The sequence below is a fragment of the Podarcis tiliguerta genome (assembly GCF_965153285.1).
Source record: "Podarcis tiliguerta genome assembly, chromosome: 8".
In the NCBI taxonomy this organism is placed as follows: domain Eukaryota; kingdom Metazoa; phylum Chordata; class Lepidosauria; order Squamata; family Lacertidae; genus Podarcis; species Podarcis tiliguerta.
Window position 1 is genome coordinate 5,878,581 of NC_139541.1, and position 25,388 is coordinate 5,903,968.

A 25,388-nucleotide genomic window follows, 5' to 3' on the forward strand; every position below is an offset into this window, starting at 1 on the left:
CCTCCCTGCTAGATCAGAGCAAGATCTTCCTAGTCCAGTCTTTGTCAACCAGGGGCCCTCCACTATAACTCCCAGCTGCCCTGTTGTCCTTCAGGAATTGTAGTCCACATGTGGTGCTTCACTGTGTTTGCAGCAGCTCCCTGTCAGATCCCCTGCCAGACATAATGACATGAGGATGTAAGGAGAGCACCTGCTGGATCCGGCCAGCATCCTGTTCTCACAGTGGCCAAGCAGATGCCCCAGTTAGAAGCCCACAAGCAGGATTCAAGCACAAGAACACTCCCCTCTCCTCCTGTGGCTCCCAGCAACTAGCATTGCTGCTTCCAACTGTGGAGGCAGAACATAGCCACCATGGCTTAATGACCATGGATGGCCCTCTCCTCCATGAATATGTCCAACCGTCTTTTAAAGCCATCCAAGTTGGTGGCCATCACTCTCTCCTGTGGCAGGGAGTTCCATAGTTTAACTGTGCTTCATGAATACTTTCTTTTAGCTATCCTGAATAGTCCAACATCCAGCTTCATTTGTTGTTGTTGTTTAGTTGTTTAGCTGTGTCCGACTCTTCGTTCGTGACCCCATGAACCAGAGCACGCCAGACACTCCTGTCTTCCATTGCCTCCCACAGTTTGGTCAAACTCATGCTGGTAGCTTCAAGAACACTGTCCAACCATCTCGTCCTCTGTCGTCCCCTTCTCCTTGTGCCCTCCATCTTTCCCAACATCAGGGTCTTTTCCAGGGAGTCTTCTCTTCTGATGAGGTGGCCAAAGTATTGGAGCCTCAGCTTCAGGATCTTTCCTTCCAGTGAGCACTCAGGGCTGATTTCCCTCAGAATGAATAGGCTTGATATTCTTGCAGTCCATGGGACAAAAAAAATGAGAGGCAAAAATACAAGATGGGTGATACCTGGCTTGAGAGCAGTACGTGTGAAAATGATCTAGGAGTCTCGGTTGACCACAAACTTGACATGAGCCAACAGTGAGACGCGGCAGCTAAAAAAGCCAATGCAATTCTGGGCTGCATCAATAGGAGTATAGCATCTAGATCAAGGGAAGTAATAGTGCCACTGTATTCTGCTCTGGTCAGACCTCACCTGGAGTACTGTGTCCAGTTCTGGGCACCACAGTTCAAGAAGGACACTGACAAACTGGAACGTGTCCAGAGGAGGGCAACCAAAATGGTCAAAGGCCTGGAAATGATGCCTTATGAGGAATGGCTAAGGGAGCTGGGCATGTTTAGCCTGGAGAAGAGGAGGTTAAGGGGTGATATGATAGCCATCTTCAAATATATAAAAGGATGTCACATAGAGGAGGGAGAAAGGTTGTTTTCTGCTGCTCCAGAGAAGCGGACACGGAACAATGGATCCAAACTACAAGAAAGAAGATTCCACCTCAACATTAGGAAGAACTTCCTGACAGTAAGAGCTGTTTGACAGTGGAATTTGCTGCCCAGGAGTGTGGTGGAGTCTCCTTCTTTGGAGGTCTTTAAGCAGAGGCTTGACAACCATATGTCAGGAGTGGTCTGATGGTGGTTCCCGCTTGGCAGGGGGTTGGACTCGATGGCCCTTGTGGTCTCTTCCAACTCTATGATTCTATGATTCTATGACTCTCAAGAGTCTCCTCCAGCACCATAATTCAAAAGCATCAATTCTTCAGCGATCAGCCTTCTTTATGGTCCAGCTCTCACTTCCAGCTTCATTGCATGTCCACAAATTCCGGTGTTATGTGAAGAGCCTGGTAGCTGGATCAGACCAAAGTTGGCCCATCTAGGCCAGCATCTTCTCCATGAAGTGGCCAACCAGATGCCCACAAGCAGGTCCCAAGTCTAATAGTACATGGTGCCCAGGAACTGAGATTCAAAGGCCCCCCAGCCTTCAGCAGTGGAGGTAGGACCCAAGAGTTATCCCAGCCAGAGCAAGGCTGATAACTCTGTTCTTCAATCATTTCTTTAAACTCATGCATGCCTCCACCCCAGGGAGATGACCATCTCTTTTCTTCCTCTTGCATTTGTACTCAAAACTCATTGCCCACCCTTTCTGGAGTCTGAAGTGGGAAAGGAAAGGAATTTTGTGTTCCTTGGAAATTTCCACTGCTAAATGGGAAAACTCGGTCCTTCTCCTCTGGCCAGATTCAAACATACTTTGCTTCAGAATAAATCTCAGACACAATGTTTTCCGGTCACACATAAACTAAAAGTGGTTATGTTGGCCCACAAGGGGAAAAAACAAACAAACCAAAATCCTTATTAAAGTGATGTCTTTATCAGGCCAAAGCGACCCACCAGAGCAGACTCTGTGATAATAGATTTTGAACATTTTTGTCTGTGTTAGTGGAGGAAAGAAATCAGTCCAAGGCTTTTGTTATAATAATGAATAATGGATCTCTCTGCCCCCTGGAGCTTCTGTTGCCTCCCAGCTGGAAGGAGAGGTAAAAATACTGCCTGGAAGCTTTGTGGAGGAGATCCAGGAAAAGAGTTGAGATGTGGGCTGTGTACACATGACTCCAGCATGCTTCCACTCCTGGCTTTTGATTCCTTGTAAGAACATGAGAAAAAGGGTGGTGCTGTGGGTTAAACCACAGAGCCTAGGGCTTGCTGATCAGAAGGTTGGCGGTTCGAATCCTCGCGACGGGCTGAGCTCCCGTTGCTCGGTCCCTGCTCCTGCCAAGCTAGCAGTTCAAAAGCACGTCAAAGTGCAAGTAGATAAATAGGTACCGCTTCGGCGGGAAGGTAAATGGCGTTTCCGTCCACTGCTCTGGTTCGCCAGAAGCGGCTTAGTCATGCTGGCCACATGACCCGGAAGCTGTATACCGGCTCCCTTGGCCAATAAAGCAAGATGAGTGCTGCAACCCCAGAGTCGGTCACGACTGGACCTAATGGTCAAGGGTCCCTTTACCTTTTTAGAAGAAACTGCTAGATCTGGCCAAAGTGTGCAGGGTTTAACTTTGGCAATATGGCGCCCTGAGCGAGGACAAAATTTGGCAAATAAAAACACCCCTCCCCATTTTCACAATAATAAAAGAGCTATCCTGTTGTTTCTTGAGAAATGCTTTTGTTTGGTTCTTTGCCCTCCAACCAGCTTCAATCCAAAAGGAAAACTTGAGCCACATTCACTTTGCAGTTAAGGTGAGGTGTGTACACTTGAGACAGCCATTGAACATGTGCAAATGACACAGGTGGGGGTGAGTAATGCGGAGGCAGGGAATACAGAAAGGTTGTGCGCATTGGGTGGAGACATGAAAACACAACTTGAAGCTCAGGAAACGACTTGCTGCGTTTTCAGCCACTAATGTGTACATAGCCAAGTATGGAATAGCATTGAATTGACGACTCATACGGTCGCCTCGAAATAGCCAGAAACCAACCACTCTGTGCTGGAAAGAGAGGGAGCTGTTTTGTCCTGAGTCATTGATCTGCCCAGCTCAGCATTTTTTATTCTGGTGATGGGCCTTTGGGGCTTCAGGCAGGAAGTATTTCCTTGCCCTGCAACACAGAAATACTGGGACCTCTCCATGTGCAACTTGCTGCTAACTCAGGGTGGTTCAATACATGGCCCAAGGGCTGTATGTGGCCCTCGAGGCCTTTTTTGTGGTCCTCAGCAACTTTTGATGCACCCCCCACCCCCGGCAACCCTTACACGGCCTTCCCAAATTTAGGTAAGCGAGGAGCTGGGCTTTGGGAAGGAGACACAAGGCATTGATAGGGTCCTAGAGTCCTTCCCACCTCCTTCCCAAAGCCTAGTTCAGGGGTCAGCAACTCTTTCAGCAGGGGGCCAGTTCACTGTCCCACAGACCTTGTGGGGGGCCAGACTATATTTTGAAGGGGGAAAAAAGAACGAATTCCTATGCCCAACAAATAACCCAGAGATGCATTTTAAATAAAAGGACACATTCTACTCATGTAAAAACACACTGATTCCCCGACCATCCGCAGGCTGGATTGAGAAGGCGACTGGGCCAGATCCGGCCCCTGGGCTTTAGTTTGCCTACCCATGGCCTAGTTAGTGCTTTCCTAGCTTTGGGAAGGATGTGGGAGGGAAGGATGTGGGGAGGCGGGTGGCGCTGTGGTCTAAACCACTGAGCCTAGGACTTGCCGATCAGAAGGTTGGCGGTTTGAATCCTCCGCAACAAGGTGAGCTCCCGTTGCTCGGTCCCTGCTCCTGCCCACCTAGCAGTTCGAAAGCATGTCAAAGTGCAAGTAGATAAATAGGTACCGCTCCGGCGGGAAGGTAAACAGCATTTCTATGTGCTGCTCTGGTTCTCCAGAAGCGGCTTAGTCATCCTGGCCACATGACCCGGATGCTGTCTGTGGACAAACACCGGCTCCCTCAGCCTATAGAGCGAGATGAGCGCCGCAACCCCAGACTGGACCTAACAATCAGGGGTACCTTTTGTTGGGATACTGCCAGGGAGAGAAAGTCCATCATGACTCCACGTCGTCTCCGGAGGTCCATTGATCTCCCGTAGACACGCAGTATCATCAATTAGCGACACGAGCTCCAGAAATAGCTTGCCACATTCCAGAGCCGTGCACGCTCTATCAGCAGATAAAGCACACAGCGAAAGATGCACTCAGGAGAGCATTATTTACAAGTTTATTTCTGCGTTGATCAGAACAAAGAAAAACATGACTGCCTGCTTCAGTGTTCCGGCTCAGAGAGAAACGAAAACAAAGACACAACAGAAACATCCTGTGAAAACAGGAAATACGCAGACTCTGTGACTCACAAAGCCTGCTCCCTTTTAAGGTGGAACGGAAATATCCTAACACCTTTACCTTTTAGCTTTGGGAAGGCAGCATGAAGGCTGGGGGTGGGGCATCAAATTTCGGCCTTGCTTTCCACCCCACTGCCAGGCAGTGTGCAACCCACGGCTTCCATGTCCAAGTGCTCTTTCGGCACACTTGGTATGCAAAGTTGGACCGCCCTGTTCTAGATCTTCTCTGCTTAAAGAAGGATATCTCAGCAGGCTTTCAAAGGAAGCTCTGGCCCACAGGCAGCAGCAATGGCTTAGCCCACATCAGTTAAAAGCTCCAGGCTGAAGGGGCCTCTTCCAAAGCCTCTTTTTTTCCACGAAGGCCAGGGCCAGGGGAACCACAGCAGAAGCAGCTGCTGCCAAATTAGGACCTTTCCTAATTGGAAAGATGGAAAGGAAAACAAACACCACGTTTATTTTTAGTGCTTCCCTTGCAGTTGACCTAATCCGGCACGGCGGTGGGAGGCAGCGTTGATCTCTTACCTCCACATGCAACCCTGCTGCATGTGGTTCTGGAATCGTGAGGAGGGAAGTTTGTTCGCAATGTTTTAAGCAGGGGAAGACACGCTGCAATGGGGGAAAACGTGCATTTTTGTCCTTGGAGGATTGGAGCGTGCTGCCTTATGGAAAGGGTCAAAGAGGCAAAGGGCTTATCAACTGACAAAGCATCCCTGAGGAAAAGCAGGCACGCAGTTTGACACAGGCTGCTTTTTCCCTGCAAAGGGTAATGTCCCCCAGATGGGGTGGAGCAAAAGTAGCAAACAAGAACCTAAGAACATAAGACGATCCTGCTCAGGCCAATGGCCGCTTTAGTCCAACATCCTGTTCTCACTGTGACCAGCAAGATTTGGCAACATGCTGCCATCACTGATGGCAAGTTCCATAGTTTATGTGTTGCATAAAAATATACTTTCTATTATCTGTCCTGAATCTTCCCACCTTCAGCTTCATTGGAGATCCATGAGTTCTAGTGTTTTGAGAGATGGAAGAAAACTTTTTTTCTATCCACTTTCTTCATGTCAGGCATGCTTTTATAAACTTCTATCATGTCACCTCTTACCAGTAATTGCTTTTTTCTCTAAACTGTCCTGTTATGTACTGAGTTGAATAGGATCCCAAATGCAGCTTACCAATCAGCAGTCTGATTGGTCCTAGAACAATAGCATTCAGAATGCAGCAGTCTGATTGGTCCTAGAACAATAGGATTCAGAATGCAGCAGTCTGATTGGTCCACAGCAGCCACCCAATCCAGCTCCAGGTGGAAGTGAATCCGCAACCTGATTGGCCTACAGGAGAATCCCGGAATTAGCCAATCACATGGGGCCCATTGTGTAAATAATGTATATAAAGCAGACATTCTGGGGGAACTTCCATTCCTCCTCACCACTATGAGCTGAATAAAGAGCATGAAATCCACTCTCGACTCCGAGTATATTTCATGTCCCAAACACCACAGCCTTTTCATTCTTTGTTTTCTTTCTTTTTGTTATCTCTGCACTTTTTTTTGTTCGCCAGTTGATGAAAATTAAACAAAAGAAAATAAAAAATGAATTCTGAACCTTTAGTTATATTTCCCCTGCAAAGCAGAGAGAGAAAGAACAAGGCTCCCTCGCTACATGAGGCTGCAAAAGAAAGAAAGCGTCACATGAAAGATCAAACTTTTGTTTGACTTAAGTTTTTGCAAAACTGTGTTGTGTTTTAAGAAGTATCAACCATCATGCTACCTCCATGACGGTTGAGAAATTTCACCCTGCTGGGAATTCCCTTGGGGACATGAGTGCCTCCTTCCACTATTTCAGCTTTCCAGTGGGTGGCCCCATAAGCCTGCTTGGTCATGTGGGGCTGACTTACTTTGAGCAGGGCTAATTTTAAGGGTGCTCCAGTTCTGCCCTCCCTCTATCCCTTTCAGCCAGGCATTGTACCATTGATTCCTTTCCTCCCACACTCCTGACTCCTGACTTTGTATCCAGGGCAGCTGTCTACCAGCTCCATCTGGTACACAGGCTGAGACCCTACCTGCCCGCAGAGTGTCTCTCCAGAGTGGTACATGCTCTGGTTATCTCCCACTTGGACTACTGCAACACGGTCTATGTGGGGCTACCTTTGAAAGTGACCCGGAAACTGCAATTAATCCAGAATGCAGCAGCGAGACTGGTGACTGGGAGCAGCCGCCGAGACCATATAACACCGGTCCTGAAAGACCTATACAGTGGTACCTCGGGTTAAGAACTTAATTCGTTCTGGAGGTCTGTTCTTAACCTGAAACTGTTCTTAACCTGAAGCACCACTTTAGCTAATGGGGCTTCCCACTGCCGCCGCACCGCCGCTGTGTGATTTCTGTTCTCATGCTGAAGCAAAGTTCTTAACCCGCGGTACTATTCCTGGGTTAGCGGAATCTGTAACCTGAAGCGTCTGTAATCTGAAGTGTCTGTAATCCGAGGTACCACTGTATTGGCTCCCAATGCGTTTCCAAGCACAATTCAAAGTGTTGGTGCTGACCTTGAAAGCCCTAAACGGCCTCGGTCCAGTATATCTGAAGGAGCGTCTCCACCCCCATCGTTCTGCCCAGACACTGAGGTCCAGCTCTGAGGGCTTTTTGGCGGTTCCCTCACTGCGAGAAGTGAAATTACAGGGAACCAGGTAGAGGGCCTTCTCGGTAGTGGCGCCTGTCCTGTGGAACATCCTCCCATCAGATGTCAAGGAAATAAAAAACTATCTGACTTTTAGGAGACATCTAAAGGAAACCCTGTTTATGGAAGTTTTAAATGTTTGATGTTTTATTGTGCTTTTAATGTTCTGTTGGGAGCTGCCTAGAGTGGCTGGGGAAACCCAGCCAGATGGGCGGGGTATAAACAAACAAACAAGCAAGTAAGCAAGCAAGCAAACAAGCAAACAAACAAACAAACAAACAACAACAACAATAATTAATCTCCCCCCACCCCACCTCTCTCTCTCTCTCTCTCTCTCTCTCTCTCTCTCTCTCTCTCACACACACACACACACAAACACACACAAATGGAATACCTTATGCTGGGAACATAGGAATCTGTCTTATATAGAGTCAGAGCATTGGTTTATCTTGCTCAGTATTGTCTACACTGACCACCAGCAGCTCTTCAGGTTTTCAGATTCAGGGGTCTCTCCAACCCCTACCTGGTGATTGAACCTGGAGCCTTTTGCATACATGGCAGGTGTTCTGCCCCTTTCTGTCCTAGCCAGCTCCAAGAAGGGACAGAGGTCGCTTGGAGGGATCTATGTCTGCCCCATCATCTTGGCACCTCATGGGAAGTGGGGGGAAAGTCAGCAGGATCTTCCGCAAGATGCAGGGTGGCCCCAGGGGCAAAATCAGCCTCAATGTCACACAGGGTGTTATGTACTGAGTTGAATAGGATCCAAAATGCAGCAGTCTGATTGGTCTGAGATCAATAGGATCCAGAATGCAGCAGTCTGATTAGTCCACAGGAGCCACCCAATCCAGCTCCAGGTGGAAGTGGATCCGCAACCTGATTGGCCTACAGGAGAATCCCGGAATTAGCCAATCATGTGGGGCCCACTGTGTAAATAATGTATATAAAGCAGACATTCTGCGGGAACTTCCATACCTCCTCACCACTATGAGCTGAATAAAGAGCATGAAATCCACTCGTGACTCCGAGTATATTCCACAGACCCAGGCAGGTTGGAAAGCGGGAGCAGCAGTGGGAGCTCAGAGCCCCCTCCAAGGATGGTGGCCGGGAGATCCATCTAAGAAGCACAGGATGAAAGAGATGGTGGGGCAAAACTAGCCTCTTTGGTTGTCGCATTCTGTCCCCAGGGATACAGCTGGATTCCTGCATTGCTAGCTGACCCTTGGTGGCCTTTCCAACTCTCCAACAGCTCCATCTGGTACGCAGGGTGAGATCCTACCTGCCCACGGACTGTCTCTCCAGAGTGGTGCATGCTCTGGTTATCTCCCGCTTGGACTACTGCAATGCACTGTACATGGGGCTACCTTTGAAGGTGACTCGGAAACTACAACTAATCCAGAACGTGGCAGCTAGATTGGTGACTGGGGGCGGCCGCCGAGACGATATAACACCGGTCTTGAAAGACCTACATTGGCTCCCAGTACGTTTCCGAGCACAATTCAAAGTGTTGGTGCTGACCTTTAAAGCCCTAAACGGCCTCGGTCCAGTATACCTGAAGGAGCGTCTCCACCCCCATCGTTCTGCCCGGACACTGAGGTCCAGCACCAAGGGCCTTCTGGCGGTTCCCTCATTGCGAGAAGCAAAGCTACAGGGAACCAGGCAGAGGGCCTCCTTGGTAGTGGCTCCCGCCCTGTGGAATGCCCTTCCAGCAGATGTCAAAGCGATAAACAACTACCTGACATTCAGAAGACATCTTAAGGCAGCCCTGTTCAGGGAAGTTTTTGACGTGTGATATTTTACTGTATTTTTGGTTTCTATGGAAGCCGCCCGGAGTGGCTGGGGAGGCCAGATGGGCGGGGTATAAATAATAAATTATTATAATTATAATTATTATCTATCATTATTTGATTCTAAGGCCTGGAGAAATGAGCCACCCAGAAAGGCCAGGGGGAAAGGCCCAGTGGTTTGCAGGCTGGGCAGAATCATGGCCCTGTCTCAGCTGAAGCTGCCTGGCCACCTGAGAGCCCCCAGAGCAGCCTGTGGCCAGTAGCAGCTGCTCACCAGTCTCCTGGGAGACACTCATGCATCTGTAGGGCTACCTATGCCCAGATTTCTGAGCTAGGGGTGGTCAGTGACTTAGAGGAGGCCAAAAAGGCCTCTCTCAGAACCACCTCCCTACCAGTAGGCCCCCTTCCCAAATCTGCACTTTGCCTCTCTGCCTCTCTCTCCATGCAGACACCCCTCTTTTTAGAGAGAATGGGCAAGGGAGTGAGGCAAGGGGTCAGACCTAGAAAAGAGAAGCTCCTCTACCTGGGGCAAACTTTCCAACAGGAATGTTGTTGAACTTATGGGACAGGCCAGAGTTCCTTATGAGCTGGTGGAGGCTGCAGTTGTGAGATCCTGCACTGAGATGACCTCCAAGGCACAAAACTAGAAAGTCAGTGCAGCCTAGTGCTTAGAGTGCTGGACTAGGACTTAGGAGAGACCAGGGTTCAAACCCCCACTCAGCCATAAAGAAGCTCACTGGGTGACCTCGGGCCAGTCACCGACCTTCAGCCTAACCTACCTCACAGGGTTGTTGTGAGGATAAAACGGGGAGGTGGAGGAGAACCGGGTGCACCAAACTGAACTCCATGGAGGAAAGGGTGGGATATGAATGCAAAGATAGCATTCCTAAAAATGAACATGGAGAGCTTTGGAGAGCAGGCTGCGTGAAATCAGCTGGGAGGGAAACGAACTCTGCACGCACACAGAGGTCCTCGGGCGTTCCTTTGCTTGGCAGGCTTGAATACACCTCAGAGATGCCCTCGGGGCCGTTTGGCGCCAGCGCGGCAGGACGCCACCGCTAGGCACCATCTTGGTTTGGGGCGGCTGCTCCACGTCCCCGGAGACGTCCAGGGCAGGTGGGGTGGGAGGTCAGGTAGGTCCTTCGAAAGCGAAGCTCGACGGCGCGCGATCCGACTCCTCCTCGCCGCGCTGCACCCGCCTCTCGCCGCCTCCCTTGTACCGCTACTGGAAGGAGAGGGCATCGCCGCTGCTGCTGGGGCAGAAGGTAGCGGCATCCCGGGCGGCGCGTCTTCAGGGCCAAGTTGGACGGCGCGCCCGGGCGAGGCTGTGCCCCGCCCTCGCTCCCTCCCTGGCGGAGCCACCAAGGGCCTCCCCTCCGCCTCAAAAGGTCCCCGCCCGCCCGCGCCTCCGCCGGGGGAGAGCTCTGCACGTCTGGGCTCCGGCGGGCTGCGGAGAGGCTGCCGAGGAGCGGGCGCGGAGGCCGGGCGAAGCACCGCGGACAGCTCCGCCTCCTCCGCCTCCTGCCGGCCACTTTTGCGGCTGCTTCCCGCGGCCGCCAGAGCGAGCCGAGCGCCGTCCTCGTTGTCGTCGTCGGGCAGGCGGAGAGCGCGGAGAGGCGGCGCGGCATGGAGCCTCCGCTCTGAGCTCCGCTCCGTCGTGGTGGAAGAGACAGGCAGGCAAGATGCTGCCGGCGGAGCGGCGGACGGCGCCTCCGCCTCGCGGGGACTGAGGAGCAGGGCGGCGGCGGCGGCGGCAGGACGGGCGGACGGAGCCGTGAGAGCGCACGGAGCGCGGGAGCTGCTGCTGCTGCTGCCTTGGCGGAGCCGCCGCCGGTCCCGGGGACGATTTGCCTGCCATGATCGCCGCCGGCGTGCTCTGCCTCTTCCTCTGCCTGGGTGAGTGACCGAGCAGGTGCGCCGGGGAAGGTTGGACCCTGGACGGCGAGGCGGAGGGGCGCCCCAGCCTGGACTGAGAGCGGGGTGGGGGAAGACTGGAACGGGGGCGCGCTGGTGGGTCTTCTTGTGTGAAGGGAGGACGGGTGTGTGTTGGAGGGGCGCATCTGCCTGGTAGGGGGCGTCTCAGCTGGTGGGGGGCAGCGCTGCCTTTGCCAGCTGGGAGCGCGGCAGGAAATGGGACATGGCTGGCGGGGGGGGGGGATGGGGGGGCGACTGCTTCACCGCAGCGCTTCTGATCGGAGCTGCTTCCCCGCCGCCAAGGTCGGCTTGGAGAGCCCCCGCCGAAAGTTTAGTTGAAAGAAGGAGAGCGCGGCATTGTCACCTTTGTCTTTCAAGGCCAGCCGGAGCTGTGGGGGTGGGAGGGTGGTGTATTTGGTTGGGGGGGGGGCGTCCTCTCTTTTTGTCCGGAGGAATCAACCTCCCTGGCTTACGAGCTGGGGGGCATAAAAGTCCGCTTCGCCCGCCTGCTGGAGGGTAGTGAGAGGCCAGTCTCCTGGGGTTGCCCCAGGTCGAGTGCTAGGTTTAGGGGCGGGCGGGCGGGGGTGTCCTGAAGGGCGAGTTGGAGAAATAGGCCAGGGCGATGGGGGGGGGGGTGTCTCCTGCCCACCCACCCATATAGATGAGGGGAGAGAAACTGTATCACCTCCATCTCTCCCCAAATGCTGACACCAGGCTGCGGGTGGCCAGCGCCTCGTGGAGAGACCGCCTTAAGTGCTTTGCTGGACTAGAAAATGACCTCAGTGGGAGCTAAGCACTTGCCCACCCCCAGAATGCCAGATGTCTGAGCAGAACCACAGAGGGGAAGGGAAACGAAGGGTCTTCCTCAAGAGAAGGTCCAGCCTCGCAAAGGTCTGTGGCAGGAAGACCAGCTGGAACAGGCGCAGGGGCCCCAGGAGCCCACTGACCAATCTTTGCACTCTCTGGGCATCCTGGCTGTAACCGGGCATGAGAGAGCAATCCTCGCCACACTGGGGGATGCAGCTCACGCCTGCCCTAGTGCCAAAACCCGGCCACTCCCCGCTTGGGCTAGTGACTGGTGCTGTCACATAGAGAGCCTCAATTCTCAATGGAGGAAGGGTGCGTGATACTCATTTCGGGCCTGCTGAGCCCCCCAGCCTTTCCCCACCCCTGCCTCTTCTCTTTCCACTGCCCTTGCCAAATGCAATGCTTTCGGAGGCTGAGACTGACCCCAGTCGTCATGTTGTCTTTCTCTGCACAAATGTGTGTGTATGCAAGCAACACAGTGTAAGGAGATGGTGGCCAGGATTGGGCCGTTGGCAACAGCAATGACCAGCAGGGCTGATGATGAGGTCCAGGGTCCACTGGACCACCCACCCAGCTGGATCTAGACTGCCCACCTCCTTCCTTTCACCTGGAATACTCTCCAACAACCTCCTGCTGTGTTGGGGAAGGGCTGTAGCTCAGTGGAAGCACATCTGCCTTGCATGTGGAAGGGCTCGGGCTCAATCCTTGCCAGCATCTCCAGAAGGGGCTGGGAAAGATCCCCTGCTGGAAATCCTGGAGAGCAGCTGCCAGTTGGTGTAGACAATACTGAGCAAAATGGACCAATGGTCTGACTCACTATAAGGCAGCTTTCTGTGTTCCTATGCAACTTCCCTTGGTGTCCTAACAAACCTACAGCTGTGTGATGCTTCAACGAATGGGAGAGTCACTGCGCTGGCTGGGGGGGTGAGAGTTGTAGTCCAAAACATCTGGAAGGTGTCAGCCAGGTTGGTGAATAAAGCTGCTCTCATGTGGTGCTGATTCTGGGAGTTGAAGTTGAGTTGCAAAGCCGCAGCTGGCTCGCCCTACCTTTCAAGAGTGGTGTGCAACTGAAACCGTTTCCTTATTGTACGATAAGGAAAGCTGGAACTTGTCAGCAGAACCAACAGCCCAGCTCCACAAATCTGCTGTCCTCTGTGTGTGTTGCCTCACATATGACTTTTAAAGAAAAAGAGCGTACATGTTTATGAATGTGTTGTGGGGTTGGGGGAGAGCGTACAACCTTGACTAGCTGGCAGCGAGCATTTCTGGCTTTCTTTGTTGGGGGCGGGGGGGGGAGGATATTCTGTCTTCTGGAGGCGTGTGTGGGATTTCTTTTTCTCTTGGTACGGCAGCAAAGTGTGGGCTGGCACTAGGACAGGTGATCCAGGCAGGGGGCAAACCAATTACAAATGCAACCTTTTGGAAGAGGAGTTTGGCACCCAGACAAACTGCATGATTAGATTTCCAGATCTGCTTCCCGTTTGCTGGCTGACCACAGACATCAATAGGTGCCTGGGATAACTCGGGTGTCCAGAAGATGCCTTGGCAGGCAAAGGCATTGGTTTTTTGTTTTTCGCACAAACCGGGTCCTGGATCACCAATGCAGAGCAGGTCCAAAATCCATGGAGAGTGTCTCGTTGTGAACAGACAGGACATCAATTCCACGGATGTCCTTAGGCTGGCTTCTGAACAGGGTCACAAAACGAGGAAGAAGCTGATGTTTTTAAAGTGGGATGGGCTCAAGCATCATGTGAAAGGGGAGAGATCCCAGTTGTTCGGGGGGGGGGGATGTGGTTTTCAGGCCCATGTCCTTTTTGTACAGCATGGAATTTAGGGACTAGGTCTCCTGGAAACGACCCTTCGAGTTTTCCTATAGCACTATGAGCTTTGTGTCCATGGCTTGGATAAAATAATCCCTGAATGGAAGCATATTCTGGAAACAGAGAAACTGAAACAGGACAGATGGATCACCGAGTCTTAACCAAGTGGATTATCTTGAGTTGGGCGCTCTTGATTGCAGTTGTAGTAGAGTAAATACGGTTCCTGCTGTTTTGTTGCTAGATTTAGTTCTTGATACCTTGGGATATAGTGGTCTCATCTGGGCTGGATTATCGTGAGTGGGACCTGTGGCAGTTTGGTGGGTGACCACCCTGGGTGGGTGACTTTTTCCATCCCTCTCATGGATGATTCTGTTAACGATCAAGGTTGCTGCTGCTTGCTGAAGCTGCTTCCTTGCTTTGTGGATCCCAAGCCTAGAGGGAGGACTGCTTTGTTTCCTTACTTGTGCTTGGTGTCTGCTCCTTCTAAGAGTGTTGTTTGGTGGTGATAAAGTCAAAGCAACCAGTGTGGTGTAGTGGTTAGAGTGTTGGACCAGGGCCTGGGAGATCAGAGTTCAAATCCCCACTCAGAAATGGAAACAGGAGGAACTACCGACGAATGGAGAATGAAACTGACAGACTATGCAGAATTGGACAAATTAACTGGGAAGATTAGATATCTTCGAGACCAAAAGTTCTTCGAGGACTGGGGGAAATTTGTAGAATACCTGAAAAGCTTAAGTGATGGACAGATAACGCTAGTGGGGTTTCAAGAAGCACTGTGAAAATTGAGAAGTATTGTTAAAAAGAAATAGAAGTAGGAGGGTATATTAATGACAATATAAAATTTAGGGAATGCGTAACTAAAGATTAAATATGGATGATTAACAGAGAAGCTGAAGGAAGTTCAAAAAGAGATATTCTGTGAAAACTTGGGTATGGAATTTTTGTACATTTGTATTGGAAATCAATAAAAATTATTATAAAAAACAACAACAAATCCCCACTCAAATATGAAGCTTCCTGGGTGATCTTGAGCCAGTCACTCACTCTCAGCCTAACCTGCCTCACAGAGGTCTTGGAGGAAAAAGTGGGATATCAGTGCAACAAACAAACAAACAAATAATATTCTGCCACCATTTGCCATTTCTATGCTGCCTTGCATAAGTGTCTGGTGAAAAACTGCCTAACCTCATAGCTAGACAAGCACACAGTGCTGACATGTTGGTCTCTAGGGCTGAAGTGGCTTCTGAATTCTGTCTTGGCCTTCCGCTGACAGTCACACAAGGAAAGGAGCAGGTACTACCTGGGATGAAATTGTCTCTCAGCACGTGTTCCCTGGGTGCTGGGCTCCATTCCTTTCCAGCAATTTGATCAGAGATGCATTGTCTGGTTAGGCAAGACAGTCTGCTATGCTCAAGGGGGGCTTTTCCAGATGAGGGATGAGCTGCGCTAGACAAGGGTACCAAAGTTTCCTAAAGGGGGAGGGAAGACCATTGCTGAACACCATTCAGATAATGGCTCTCTTCCAAGTGCTTGTGTGTGTGTGTTGTTGGGGGGGGGGGCAGGGGAGGAAGGAGCAGGGGAAATCACATTTCTCCTGCACACAACAAAAATGAATGGCAACAGCCACTTCTTCACGCAGCACATGGTTAAACTACAGAACTCCCTCCCACAGAGCAGGAATCAGTGATGTCCTCCACCTTGGATGGGTTTAAAAGAGGATTAGACAACTTCATGGCAAAGAGGTCTCCTAGCCACAATGGCTATGCTGTGGAGGCAGCAAGGCTTCTGAATACCAGTTGCTGGAAACCAGTGGAGGGGAGAGTACAGTGGTACCTCGGGTTAAGAATTCATTCTGGAGGTCCGTTCTTAACCTGAAACTGTTCTTAACCTGAGGTACCACTTTAGCTAATGGGGCCTCCCACTGCTGCTGCACAATTTCTGTTCTCATTCTGAAGCAAAGTTCTTAACCCAAGGTACTATTTCTGGGTTAGCAGAGTCTGTAACCTGAAGCATCTGTAACCTGAAGCATCTGTAACCCGAGGTACCACTGTACTTGTGTGCTAGAATCCTGCTTGTGGCTTTCCCTTTGAGGCATCTGGTCAGGCACTGTGGGAACAGAATGCTGCCCTTAGATAGGCCCCTATGGGCCTGATCCAGCAAACTCTTCTTATGTGCTTATGATCTTACTGTACCAGGTGACTCTACCTGGTGGTATAGAAGTGCCAGTGGTGGGCTGTTGATTGGCGGTCATGGAGGCAGCGAGGTCAAAGCTCTCAAGCTCCTCTTGCAGAAACAATATGCAATTTGGGGACTCTTTCCTGAAATAAAGGTACCCCTGCCCGTACGGGCCAGTCTTGACAGACTCTAGGGTTGTGCGCCCATCTCACTCAAAGAGGCCAAGGGCCAGCGCTGTCCGAAGACACTTCCGGGTCACGTGGCCAGCGTGACATCGCTGCTCTGGCGAGCCAGAGCCGCACACGGAAACGCCGTTTACCTTCCCTCTAGTAAGCGGTCCCTATTTATCTACTTGCACCCAGGGGTGCTTTCGAACTGCTAGGTTGGCAGGCGCTGGGACCGAACAGCGGGAGAGCACCCCGCCGCGGGGATTCGAACCGCCGACCTTTCGATCGGCAAGCCCTAGGCACTGAGGCTTTAACCCACAGCGCCACCCGCGTCCCTTTCCTGAAATAGCTGGTGTTTAAAACTGAGCACCCCAATTCCCCAATGTAGAGCTTCCCACCCAACACCCTGTCCAATGACTGTTATCCACACAAAATCATTTCACAAATCTTTCCAATACTTTATTGAATTTATATCCCACCTTTTTCTGCAAGGAGATCAAGGTGACATAGATGGCTCTCCCCAAAGGTCACCCAGTGAACTTCATGGCTGAGTGGGGATTCAAATCCTGCTTTTCCAGGTCCTAGTCCAGTCATAGGCAAACTCGGCCCTCCAGATGTTTTGGGACTACAACTCCCATCATCCCTAGCTAACAGGACCAGTGGTCAGGGATGATGGGAACTGTAGCCTCAAAGCATCTGGAGGGCCGAGTTTGCCTATGCCTGTCCTAGTCCAACACTCTAACCAGTACACCACACTGTTATCTCAGTGTCCACTTCCTCCTCCCCCGCTCTGTCCAGTGTTGGAGCAGAACTCTGCTTCTTTGCAACGGGTTTGTTTGTTTACACAACGTGTTTACTGCATGCGCACCACAAAATGGTGTGCACAAAAATATTAAAACAACAAGCACCAATTAAAATGATGCAATAAAGCCACGGGGTGTGTGGGAGGGGAACAGCTGGAACGTGAGAGCTCTCCTTCCTTCAGGATGAGACGCTGATGGAGTAGTTCTGCAGTGGTGAATTTTGCCAGGAACGGTTGTTTGAGTACAGGAAAAATGTTAATACTTCTGCTCTTCCTGCCCTGCCCCCCCCCCCACCAAACAGAAATGCTGCCCCCTCCCCTCTAGAGGTGGGAAAGGACTTATTTTTTTCTGTCCGGAAATGCTCTGAGACTCAAGTCACTGAACTTAGGAGTGACCACCGTCATAGGCCAATGGCACTGCAGGCGCCAGTGGTGGTTTAAAAAAGAATTGGACAAATTCATGGAGGCGAGACCTATCAAGGGGTGCTGGCCATGATAGCTATGCAGTCACACTTCTGATTCTCAGGGCTTACCTTTCCTCCCCTCTTTCCAGTGTTAAAACCAAGGGGTGGGGGAATTGCAACACCTTCTATTTTCCCTTATCAACAGGCACAGCCTGCGATTTAAAGCTCCGTGTCTGAGTGCCCACCCTCTTTTTGCTCTGGAGCTTTCCCCGCGAACACCCACCCTTTAAATCTCACTCAGAGCAAGCGTCAATCCGCTGAAAAGCCAAATTGATGTTTTCTCCGATTCAGCTTTAAAGAATGGGTATTTGCAGGGGAAGTTTGGGGCAAAAACAAACAAGCCCTGCTCTGACACAGACCTCTGCCTGGAAATAGGGGTGGGGGTGGGGATTTAAGTAAGAATAATCCTCCAGTTGTTCAGAATCGCAAGTGGGGAGCGAGTTGCTGTTATGTTCAGCTCCTTCTTGCAACATTCCCTTTCGGGCATCTGGTTGGGCAATGTAAGAACAGAATGTTGGACTAGATAGCCAATTGGCTTGGTCCGTCAGGCTCTTATATTCTTGTGGAACCTCCAGGTCCAGAATCTTAAGTTCTTAGGAGCATTTGGCCACTGCGAAAATGGGATAATGGGTTAGATGAAACCCCTTTTCGCCTGACCCAGCAGCCAGACCCTTCATACGTTATTTCAACTGCTTCAACTTTGTCTCATTTCCTGAGAGCCAGTATGGTGTAGTGGTTAAGAGCGGTGGACTCGTAATCTGGTGAACCGGGTTCGATTCCCCGCTCCTCCAGATGCAGCTGCTGGGTGACCTTGGGCCAGTCACACTTCTTTGAAGTCTCTCAGCCCCACTCACCTCACAGAGTGTTTGTTGTGGGGGAGGAAGGGAAAGGAGAATGTTAGCAGCTTTGAGACTCTTTCGGGTAGTGATAAAGCGGGGTATCAACTCCAAACTCTTCTCTGAGGAAGGATAGGCCAGGATGTGACCGGTGCCACATGAACAACCATTCAACTTTCCTTATTGCCTACCTCTCAGAGCGCTCCGCTTTTGGCCTCCTTCTGGCCCCAGCTGTTTGACCCTCCTGCCTATGCCAAGGCAGCTCCACCCTGGTCCCCCTGAGCCTCTGTGTGCTGTAGAGCCAGGTCACGAGGAACTGGGGCCTTGATCAGAAGGCCTCTCTGAGGCAGCTGCACCTCCCTTTCAGGTGGGGCTCACCATGCAAGGCTTCAAGGCCAGTGTCCAGGGTCTCCCATAAGCCTCTGGGGTGGAGAGGCTGTGTGCTGGCTACTGCCAGGGACCAGGCGCTGGCCTTCAGAGAGCCTTGCAACGGAGCAGGCAGGCTTCAACTGGAACATGATGCTGGAAAGTATCTGGAGGAGCAACCCTTCGAACTGCCCCATCTGTGTGTTGCCTTGGGAAGCACTGAATGGGCAGAGGGCCCACCTGCCTGTAGGTGTCGCTGCTGCCTCACTTCCTAGGGGCTCTGCCTGGTGCCTTTTCTGTGCATGGTGGTGGCATCCGTGGGGTGGGGCGGGCAAAGGCTCTATGGGCCCAGATTACAAGCCAGGGCCAGGCTGTGTGTGCTTGGAGGCAGGGGGCCTTGGAGAGGCAGCCCTTTTGATCCCCCTCCCCACTGTCTTTCAGCCAAGAAGCTGTTGGGAAGCTTTCCCAGCCTTCCCTCCTTAGTCAAGTGGGTGGCGGGGGGTGGGGGAGGCGTTGCCTGAACCAAGCAGGGGGAAAGCTTGAGTTTTCCCATTCAATGGGACTTTCCGGCCAGACCAAGCCAAACAAAGTACAAAAGAAGTGAAGTTCCCTCCTGGGGGGAGCAGGGTGGAGAGCTGCAGCCCTGAAATGCTGATCTTATTTACGCTGGATTAAGTGGATCGGTTCAGGGTGGGGGTGTGGAGGAGAAGGAAGATGGGGAGAGACAGAGAGACTCACTCTTGCGAAGAGAGGAGGTGTCTGCTGGCCTGCTGGGCTCCGTGGATGTGGGGCAGAGCCTTCTCTGCCTCCCTTCCAACATAAGAGCAGCAGCCTGCTGGGTCAGGCAAATGGACCATCTCATCCCGCATCCTGTTCTCACACTGGGGAGCTTGCAAGCTTCACATGAGCACATGAGCACTCTGCCCACTTGCAGTTCCTGGCAGCTGCTTTTCTGAGGCATGGTGGCATCTTGGCTAGCAACCACTGATAGCTGTATCCTCATCCCATGGTGGTCCAATTTCCATCAGCCCCAGCCAGTGCAGTCTTAAGAGTTCATTGCGATGCTGTCTGGGGCTGATGGGAAATGTAGTCTGGACCATATGGGGGTGGGGAAATGCCATGCACCCAGCAGGGATGGGCAATGCTCTAATAAACCCCCTAAGGCATGCCATCCTTTCCCTGAGCTGGGATCTACAAAGCCTTAAAACTTTACTGACGCACTTCAAAGAGCAACTGGGCCAGCAGCAAAGTCTTGGGAGAAGATGCCCTTTGAAGGCTCACGTTTTGATCTCTGCTGGCGGCAGCTGGATCCTGTTCCTCGGGTTTCTTAGCAGTTTCTTCTCGCCCACTGCTAAGGGGTTGTCCTGCCATGGCTCCCCACCCAGGCCTGCTTCTCCCTCTGGATTGGGGGTGGTGGAGAGAGCATGCCCCAAATCCCAGAGTGCCCCTGTCAGCCCTTGTCGACAGTGCTGAGCTATATGGACCAATGGTCTGATGCTGGATGAACCAGCTTCCTGGCTTCCCAAACTTTGCTGTTGCTTGTTTGCCTGTGTCAAATTACTTTAGGCAACTGGTCATTTCAAGTTTCCATTGTATCTTCTTGTGCTGCCATTGACAGGCCTCCTCCTTCCCCCTCCCTCCTTTTCCTTTAGCCTTGTTCTTGGCTTTGACTCAAAGGGTTGACACCACCTTGGCCACCAGCTTCCTAGGTTGCCTGCAACTCTTGGCCTTACCTTGGACAACCCGTTCTGCCTCATTCTGTGCAGTGCTGGTCTCTGTGGCTCATATGACACTCAGAGCAGGTGCCCAAAGCTGAGCAACCACAGCTTTGGCCAAGTATGGATGTCAGGATTGAGAAGCCCAAGATGCAGCCTTTGTTGGCTCTTGTTGGAGGTTCCCAGGAAGCTAAATCAAGGGAAGTATAGTACTGTTCTGTTTTGTTCTGCCTTGGTCCGACTCCACTTGGAGTCTTGTGACCAGTTCTGGTCAACATAGTTTAAGGAGGAGATTGACAAGCTGAAGGTGTGGAAAACAGGATGGCCAAACTGATCAAGAATTATGAGAAATGGTGGAGAGAGTTGGGTACATTTAACCTGGAGAAGAGACGACTGAGAGGTGACACAATGTTGTTGTTGTTGTTTAGTCATTCAGTCATGTCCGACTCTTCGTGACCCCATGGACCAGAGCACGCCAGGCACTCCTGTCTTCCACTGCCACCCGCAGTTTGGTCAGATTCATGTTTGTAGCTTCGAGAACACTGTCCAACCATCTCGTCCTCTGTCGTCCCCTTCTCCTTGTGCCCTCCATCTTTCCCAACATCAGGGTCTTTTCCAGGGAGTCTTCTCTTCTCATGAGGTGGCCAAAGTATTGGAGCCTCAGCTTCAGGATCTGTCCTTCCCGTGAGCACTCAGGGCTGATTTCCTTAAGAATGGATGTGTTTGATCTTCTTGCAGTCCATGGGACTCTCAAGAGTCTCCTCCAGCACCATAATTCAAAAGCATCAATTCTTCAGCGATCAGCCTTCTTTATGATCCAGCTCTCACTTCCATACATCACTACTGGGAAAACCATAACACAATAGCCATCTTCAAATATCTAAAGGGTTGACCCATGGAAAATGGAACAAGCTTCTTTTCTGCTGATTCAAAGGGGAGGACCCAAACCAATGGATTCCAGTGACAATAAAGGAGATTCTGGCTCAACATCAGGAAGTTGAACGGATTACCTGAGAAGATGGTGGGCTTTCCTTCACTGGAGGTTTTTAAACAGAAGGTTGATGGCTATCCATCAAGAATTCTTCAGCTGTGATTCCTGCACTGTGGGGCATTGGGCTAGGTGACTTTTGGGGTCCCTTCCAGCTCTGCAAGCCTATGAAATCAGAACACACCAACTTATTCACCGCTCCCAAATTCCCTCCTCTCCTGAGTCTGCGTGACTTTAATCCTGTAAAGCAGATGAAGGCATCAAATCTTGTCATGCTTTCTCTCTCGGCGCATCATGCAGTTTTAATGAAAACAACATGTCACAGGCATGGAACTGGGTGAACTTAGGTGAACCCTGAGAGGGTGCTGAATTCAAAGGAATGCGTGAACTGTGGCTCTCGTGTCACCTTGTGCTAACCTCCGCGCAGCACCCACATGTCTGACACGTGATGGAGCCCAACGCCTTTGCTTTTGGAAGAGGGGATGCTCTGCTTCAAGGCTGCTGGGATAACCCCTTCAGGGCTTTCCAGGCTTTCAGCATCTAATTTCTGCAGACAGCAGCCTGAGACCGAGGTCATTTCACAGATGGCGGCTTAAAAGAGGAAGCAGCAATTCCCTCTCCACTTTCTCACAGGTCCCTCCTGAGAACTGCATGACTGGAGGGCCAGTGAAATGCAGAAGACCCCTAGGCTGGGGACAGTGGAAGCCAGCCTCTGCCAACATGGTGCCCTAGCAGCCATCGATAGCCTTGTTCTCCATTCATATGTCTAATCTTCCTTTAAAGCCATTCAAGTTGGTGACGGTCACAGCCTCCTGTGCGAGTGAGTTCCATAGCTGAACTATGTGAAGACATGTGTCTGTTCAATATTCAGGGCTCATCCACGCCCTGCACTTTCTAGGCACAAGTCGGCACTTTCCTGGTCTGTGCTGCTTCCCTCCCCTTCCCCACCAAAAACCTGAATTGGAGCAAACAACAATTCAGGTCAGGCACCCCCAAACTCAGCCCTCCAGATGTTTTGGGACTACAACTCCCATCATCCCTAGCTAACAGGACCAGTGGTCAGGGATGATGGGAACTGTAGTCCCAGAACATCTGGAGGGCTGAGTTTGGGAGATGCCTGATTCAGGTTTTCTGCAACTGATGTTTGCTCCAGTTCAGTGGTAAATAATAGGTTTATACACCTTGAACAGTATCCTTTTTGAGACACTATAGAGCGAGATGAGTGTGCAACCCCAAAGTTGTCCATGACTGGACCTAACGGTCAGGGGTACCTTTACTTTTTAAGCAGAACTGTTCACAATATTCCAATTACTGTACAGCCACACCATAGAATTATATAATGCCATTCTGATATTGGCAGTTTTATTTTCAGTTTCATTTCCTAATGATCCCTAGCACGGAATTCACTTTTTTTGAAGGCTGCCACACACTGGGTCAATGTCTTCATTGAATCCACCTTTGCCCCAAAATCTTGAGCCAGTGTGGTGTAGTGGTTGAGAGCGGTAGTCTCGTAATCTGGGGAACCGGGTTCGCTTCCCTGTTCCTCCACATGCAGCTGCTGGGTGACCTTGGGCTAGTCACACTTCTCTGAAGTCTCTCAGCCCCACTCACCTCACAGAGTGTTTGTTGTGGGGGAGGAAGGGAAAGGAGAATGTTAGCCACTTTGAGACTCCTTAAAGGGAGTGAAAGGCGGGATATCAAATCCAAACTTTTCTTCTTCTTCTTCTTGTTCCTGGTCAGTCCTGCCAATTCGAACCCTGTTAGAATATATGTTAAATTAGGAATTTTTGCCCAAATTTAGAGTTTTGAAGACTGGATGGGGGCGGACTGGAAAAAGGGGAGAAAACAGGTATTTCCCCATTTCTTCAAAGCCCTTTTTGTCCCATTCTGTCCTTCCTGTGCCCCCCCCAGACATTTTGAAAGGTTTTTGGATTAAGAAATGTTTTTTTTTAGAATGATGAACAAAATGTTTAAGACCAAGTTTTCATGTATTTATGCCCTCCAAATGATTTCTAAAACTGTGTAACAGTAACACATTTGTGTAAGACCATGTACTGTATTAGGGACGTGGGTGGCGCTGTGGGTTAAACCACAGAGCCTAGGGCTTGCCGATCAGAAGGTCGGAGGTTCGAATCCCCGCAACGGGGTGAGCTCCCATTGCTCGCTCCCTGCTCCTGCCAACCTAGCAGTTTGAAAGCACATCAAGTGCAAGTAGATAAATAGGTACCGCTCCGGCAGGAAGGTAAACAGCGTTTCCATGCGCTGCTCTGGTTCACCAGAAGCGGCTTAGTCATGCTGGCCACATGATCCAGAAGCTGTACGCCGCCTCCCTTGGCCAATAAAGCGAGATGAGCGCCGCAACCTCAGAGTCGGTCATGACTGGACCTAATGGTCAGGGGTTCCTTTACCTTTAGCTATGTACTGGATCACTACAATTCCTGTACCCCAAGGACAAGCAAACCCTGAGAGTACAGCTCAAATGCAAGCGTGAGATACATTTCTGCCCTTTGGGAGGCCTTGCCATTGTGACAAGGGAAGGAAGAAGGATTCAATGCTTTCTTTGTTTGTAGTCTTCCTTTTCTTGGCATAGTTGGTGGATCTCTTTCTGCCTTCTAGATGAAACCTCAAAGGACCGGGCTTGGGAGAAAGAACAAAGCAACATAATTTTATTGCCATCCGATTCATGCTCCTGAAAATCTGTCGGATCCAAGATTCAAAGCCAGGAATGTAAGTGATGACAGCACAGTTTCTTCATTTGACTGGACTACAAAACAGGCAACACATTGCAGTCTGGATGTTGGGCATGTACTTTTTAAGTGTTGCAGAGTACAGATCATCTTCATGTATTTGGTTAAGGGATGCAGTCTGGGATTCTGCCAAGCATATCCCTCCTGCAGGACAGTGGCAAGGCCTTTGCGCAGCACAACCCCTGACTCCTCTTGCTTCTTAGCTACTTCTGACTCCTCCGTCTTCTGCAGCACATGAAAGAATCGCCATTGTCCTCCTCTTGTCTTGCAGTGAGGTTTGATGGATGTTTTAGGAGGCTCTCGGAGTCTGCTGGGATGTTCCTTTGGTGCCTGAAAATAAAAAGGCAACCGGATTCTTTAGAAAGGGCTGACTTTGTAGGACAGCTGTGCAGGAGATGGGTTCTTCAAATCCCAAGAATGACTAACGCCCCAGCATTTCAATGGGATATTCTTGGCTTTGGAGAAGAAACAGCAGACCTCTCTCTCTCCGCCTTTCTCTTTAAAAGTGGTGTTTGGAAGCTGTTCTTCAATGAACAACACTGAGCTTGCTGTGCCCTTATTGCTCCTCTTGGCTCCACCCAGCTTGAACAGTGAGGAGAGTTGTGATACATGAAAAATGAAAAGTGAACTGTGTATGTGATAAAGGGGAACCATACCGCGGTAAAGGCGTCTTCTTCTGTTTGTCCCTGTGCCAGTTTCAGTTTACAGTGGTACCTCGGGTTACATATGCTTCAGGTTACATACGCTTCAGGTTACATACTCCGCTAACCCAGAAACAGTGCTTCAGGTTAAGAACTTTGCTTCAGGATGAGAACAGAAATTGTGCTCCGGCGGTGCAGCAGCTGCAGGAGGCTCCATTAGCTAAAGTGGTGCTTCAGGTTAAGAACAGTTTCAGGTTAAGTTACGTACCTCCAGAACGAATTAAGTACTTAACCTGAGGTACCACTGTATTGGCTATGGGACAGAGGAGGGATTTTTCTAGTAGGGCTGTTTCCCATACTATTTGGTACCATTGGTCCATGCTTACTTCTGATAGGTCTCTCCAATGTCTGGTTATGGTGCTTCACCCACCCACCCCACTCACACATGGAAACAAAGATCATAGAATCATAGAGTTGGAAGAGACCACAAGGGCCATCAAGTCCAACCCCCTGCCAAGCAGGAAACACCATCAGAGCACTCCTGACATATGGTTGTCAAGCCTCTGCTTAAAGACCTCCAAAGAAGGAGACTCCACCACACTCCTTGGCAGCAAATTCCACTGTCGAACAGCTCTTAGTGTCAGGAAGTTCTTCCTAATGTTTAGGTGGAATCTTCTTTCTTGTAGTTTGGATCCATTGCTCCGTGTCCGCTTCTCTGGAGCAGCAGAAAACAACCTTTCTCCCTCCTCTATGTGACATCCTTTTATATATTTGAACATGG

General features: G+C 50.7%; 1 protein-coding gene across 1 annotated transcript in view; it reads left to right on the plus strand.

The window, feature by feature from the left end:
- The first annotated feature begins 10,516 nt into the window (after positions 1-10,516).
- Positions 10,517-25,388, plus strand: part of GFRA2 (GDNF family receptor alpha 2) — a 91,462-nt gene continuing 76,590 nt past the window's right edge. The window contains exon 1 of the mRNA XM_083454108.1: positions 10,517-11,058. Coding sequence (XP_083310234.1) covers positions 11,019-11,058 — 40 coding nt within the window. The 5' untranslated portion in view covers positions 10,517-11,018. The remainder of the gene's footprint in view (positions 11,059-25,388) is intronic.